Raw genomic sequence first — 4,966 nt, forward strand, 5'->3', positions numbered from 1 at the left:
TAAAGTTGAGTAAACTAATTGTAACACTTTTGAAAAGTTTGAGTAAACTAATTGAAACACTTTTAATTTACTATTCTATGAAGTTGCCCCTTTTCCCAATCAAGTATATTTAAGAAAAATAAAATATAAGTTTATTATGTAATTTAAACTCAAGAAAAATAAGGAATTACTGAAATACAAAAATGGCCAGCCCAGTGAAAATAGGAAATGATAATCAATGCAATAGTAATTAGTAAGCACTGAGCAGACAGCTTGGCTTTTACCCAATGTAATGTAATGTGACAAAAAAATGGCCTGCCTTTGATTAAGTTCCAGCTTGTACAAGACAAAACTCAAATCATTCAAAAACCACCGCGACATGATTGACGACGACTTTTAAACGGCAAGTGGAAAACAGTCGTCTTCAACTCTCCAGCCCCCACCAATACGTCCCGTTGGTTAAAGTGTTACTGGCAATCCATAGTTGAGGAACGATCTGATATGCCCATCCCACCCTGCCGTTACAATCACCAGGCCCCACCTATGACACCCACCCGACCTCTGCCAACATGATTTGAAAAAACTGTATTGGGATTTACACAATGGAGGCGGAGATGGAAGTGGAAGCTTTTCTTCGGGCCAGGTGGCTGACCCTTTTGGAATGGACTCTAGGAACAACTCATCACCAACACTGAAGTAACTAGGTGAAGAAGAACCGTCTTGCAAGCTCCAGCTGTTGCCTTTTAGACCGCCCCATGGTAAAGCAACGGATGCATCACTCGAGAAACACTCAAAGGACCTCACTGTCTTTTCTTGGTTTTCTATTTTATTATTGCAGTTCCATACATATATGTTTGAGTCCTCACACGCTGACACTATGTGTTTCCCATCTGACGTGAACGATGCAGATAACTGTTTTCCACAGTTTCTTTGGCCTAGGATAATAGTAAATATTAATTGATATATGACATTATATGTTGTATATATACAGCTGAGCTGAAATTTGGAAATCAAGTAAGTCATACCCTTGTATTTGCCGATCACGTTGACCCCATGAAGAATTCTGACACAGGAATCCGCACATGTGACCATTACTTTGCTTGCATCTTGTGGACAGAACTACAAAAGATTGACCCACGATTAGAACAGCGGTGAAAGTCACGTTAATTATGATTCAATAATTAATAGCCAACCTGAAAGCCAATTATCCTCTTGCAAGCCCACTTCTTTTTACTGTTTAAGCAAACGGAAGCTTCCAGTTGGAACTGTTGATCTAAATCAAGTAAAAGACACGAGTGGATCCCTCAATAATAGTGGATCTAATATCACACGCTCGATGCGAAAATGACATTCCATCCCCCATTCCATCCCATTCCATCATTATAATAAATCCATATACAAGCCACAAGAATTTTCAAACAATCATGCTAACTTTGACCACACTTGTTTGGTATGTTGAATATCATCCACAAGGTTTTAAAAGTTTGAAAAAGAAAAAGGCATCACATGACACACATTAGACGAAACATTAAAGTATGTGTTCGATAAAGTTTACCTGACAAACTGAAGAACCGGCAACAGCCTGTCATCGATCCAATAATTCCACCCTGATTAAAAACCAGAAAGAAGACGTTTTCAGTAATCTTTGTATTTTTCAAAATTTTAAATTAATCAACAAGAAAGCTGGCAAACCTTTCCATCAGGATCGTAAGTGACAGCAGTGACTATTTCTCGAATGTCTGTCCAATCAACAACCTGGGAAGACCCAATAGACCATATCCGAACCTTCCCATCAATTGACCCGCTTATGAAATAACTATCGTCCACCGGGTTGAACTGAACACATGTCACTGCAATCACAAACCATAAGTGTTCCTCACAAATAAATCGCAGGGGTGTTAGGACTTGATTAGGATCACTTAATAATCAATTTTTATTGTTTGGGTAAACCTACATCCTACAACTATCTCAATCATTAAAATTTGAATAAGAATCTTGGATATTTTACATACCGTAGTTACTGTGTGGAAAGACTTTAATGCATTGATCGCTCCCAACTCTCCACAAACAAATTGTTGCGTCAACGGATGATGATAGAAGCAGCTAAAATGATAACAGCATTAAAGTATGAAAACATGTGTAACTTTATAAATGATGAAATCATTGTTTAATTAATTTACTCACTCACATTATCAGTGGACCATGAGAGATCCAAGACCTCACCTTTGTGCCCATGGAACTCATGAACAGGCTTCTCCAATATCCGAAACACCTTTGGAGGAACAATGACACAAGCCGAATCCGAGGTTTTTCTTAGGCTTTTGTGCATATTCAGCTTCTGTTTTTCAGCCATTAAAGGCGCAACTTCAGAAATATGATTCAAAGTAAAGTATACGCAAGAAGGATCAATATCTGGAATGTCAATATCATTAGACCTATCATCTTCCACCACTTCCCAAATTCTCACAACCCTGTCTTCTCCAGAAGTCGCGAGATAACGCCCGTCTTTACTAAACTTCATGGTCAAAATCGAACCTTGATGCGCCTGGATGTCTTGTCCGGTGAACACAGCCGAGAGTTCCTTTAGTTGTTTCTTGTTTTGTCGAACCTTGACCCGTTGAACCCGGTTTCTGCAAACCTGATCAAATGCTACTTGAGGATCAACGGCACAAGTCATGGAGAGCAATCGGTTCAACCATTGAGTTTTGACTCTGTTGATGGTTCTCGCCATAGTGCCGGCAACCTTGATTTGTCTCTCCACAAGTTTCTGAACCAGTGGAGACGAATCGTGGATCAAGGAACTGCATACTTCTGCTACTTCTTTGCAATCCCGAGCTCTTGACGAATCGGAAACAGAGGATGTACTCGAAGACATCTCTTCATAAATAGGGCTTCTCAACACAGCATCACTGGTTTCAGTAATCCTCCTATCATCCGAACCATCCGAACTATACTTATCATCATCATCTAGGCTTAAATTCATTAACTTAAGGAAGCGTTTCTTCCGATCGTGAACGCTCGTTGGCGTCCTGGCCCAAACATCATAATTATAATTATACAGAGAAGATGAACCAGATGTGGATGGAAGTGAATCTTGGGCATCAAAAAACTGAAATTCTTGGTCTAGGTTTAAGTTAGCCATGAAACCTAACCTAGCCTAGGCAATGTAACTTACTTATTCCATCTCCACCTAATCAATCAAACCCATAGACATATCAAGAAAAAGTGGTGGCAATTATAGCAATTAATAGAGATATTGAAAGCACAAAACTCTTGTATAAGGATCCAAGATCCAACACCTTGCCTGCCCATTCATGTACTTGTAATAAACAAACAAGGTAATAATAATATTATTATTAGTCAACATATTGCATTGATATATGGAGCAACAAGAAACACAGAATTAGGAGGAGGATGACGACAGGGAATACCTCATATCACATAAACATAAGCATTAAAAATTGCAACTTACCGGTAAGAAGAGTGAGTAAAGAAACAAGTGTTGTTGATGGAGAAGAACTAAAACTAAAGGATGGATGGATGTTTGTTGTTGAAATTGGAATGGACCAAGAAACGAGATGTATAGAGTAGCGTAGGTTAGGGTGTCTGTCTGGTCTGTAAATGTCAATGCCTACATACAATCTCTCTCTCTCTCTCTCTCTCTCTCTGTAAAAATACCCTCTCTCTCTCTCTATATATATATATATATTGTCTCTGTCTCTGCTTTTTCGGTTTCCATTCAATCCAAATCCACGTTTCAATCTTTTTTTTTTCTATTCAAGATTTCTTGGGTTTTTATTTTTAGTTTTAAAGATCACTTTTTTGTGCAACAATAATATTATTGTCGGTTATTTATATAAAAAGATTAGTTTACGAAATTTAATCCAAAAATAAAACGATGTTAAGTTAAGAAAGACAAATATCCATGTATATTGATTGACTAGTCGGGTGCCCGAGCGATGCAGCGGTTGTTTGAGCGTGAACCATGTTAATCACATAATATTTATAAGTGTTCATGGTTATGGTTTGGTTTAAAACCATGAAACAGTTTAAACCGGATATCGGTGTAGTTTCACAATTGATATTTTTACTTTTGGTCAGTTGGCTAAAATTATCATTCTTCGTATTATGATCCTCTAAGGTATCATATTTTGTTGATGCTTAGTTAGGATTGATGGTACAGATAAATTAATAATTATTTTAAACAACATTTATTATCATAGTTTAAACTGTGAAACCAAACCGGAAACATACCTTAAGTAACATTTTGGTTTCAATTTTCAATGGTTAAGTTTTGGTATTGGACGACAAAAAATGATACTAACATTAGATTCACAAGTTTAACTTAAAAACCATCAGAATCGGCATTAAACGCCCTTACGTAACATATTAATTTGTTTAAAATTTAAAAATTATAACAATATCATATTCAAATCATAGAGAATAAAATGTTCGTTTTTATGATGAAATTTTACAACAAAAATATTAACGTATGAAAAAGTTATTGTCGTTTAAAAATCATGGGTGAGAAGTTAATTTAAAATTGAAATTAAAAACATAATATGGTTAGATATAAAGGGGTAAACTTGTAAGGTGGATAAGTTATGTTATGTTTAAAAGACAAGTTTAACACTATTAACACATGTACTTTTCCATTAAAATTTGTAAAACTCTTAAAATCAAGTGTCTTAATTTACCCTTGTCTCATGCATTATATATAGTACAGATATAGATAAACCGGATATTTGTGTGGTTTCACAGTTGATATTTTTACTTTTTGTCAGTTGGCTAAGATTATCATTCTTCATATTATGAAACTCTAAAGTATCATATTTTGTTGATGCTTAGTAAGGATTGATGGTACGGTTAAATTAATAATTATTTTAAACAACATTTATTATCATAGCTTAAATGTGAAACCTAACCGGAACCATACCGTAAGTAACATTTTGGTTTCAATTTTCAATTGTTAAGTTTTGGTTTTGGA

At 35.9% G+C, this 4,966-nt stretch overlaps 1 protein-coding gene across 1 annotated transcript; it reads right to left on the reverse strand.

The window, feature by feature from the left end:
* Positions 1 to 438: 438 nt before the first annotated feature.
* Positions 439 to 2,868, reverse strand: LOC143607455 (putative WD repeat-containing protein C3H5.08c). The gene is made up of 7 exons (XM_077082898.1): positions 2,168 to 2,868; positions 1,992 to 2,082; positions 1,672 to 1,829; positions 1,535 to 1,586; positions 1,173 to 1,252; positions 1,005 to 1,098; positions 439 to 914 (listed from the first exon to the last, which is right to left on the reverse strand). Exons 1-7 carry the CDS (start codon positions 2,852 to 2,854, stop codon positions 439 to 441), a joined length of 1,638 nt encoding a protein of 545 aa, XP_076939013.1. The 5' UTR covers positions 2,855 to 2,868.
* Positions 2,869 to 4,966: the final 2,098 nt, after the last annotated feature.

Source organism: Bidens hawaiensis, unplaced genomic scaffold (assembly GCF_021521415.1).
Source record: "Bidens hawaiensis isolate Kalapana, Puna unplaced genomic scaffold, B.hawaiensis_p1.1 tig00082689_1, whole genome shotgun sequence".
Taxonomy (NCBI): Eukaryota; Viridiplantae; Streptophyta; class Magnoliopsida; order Asterales; family Asteraceae; genus Bidens; species Bidens hawaiensis.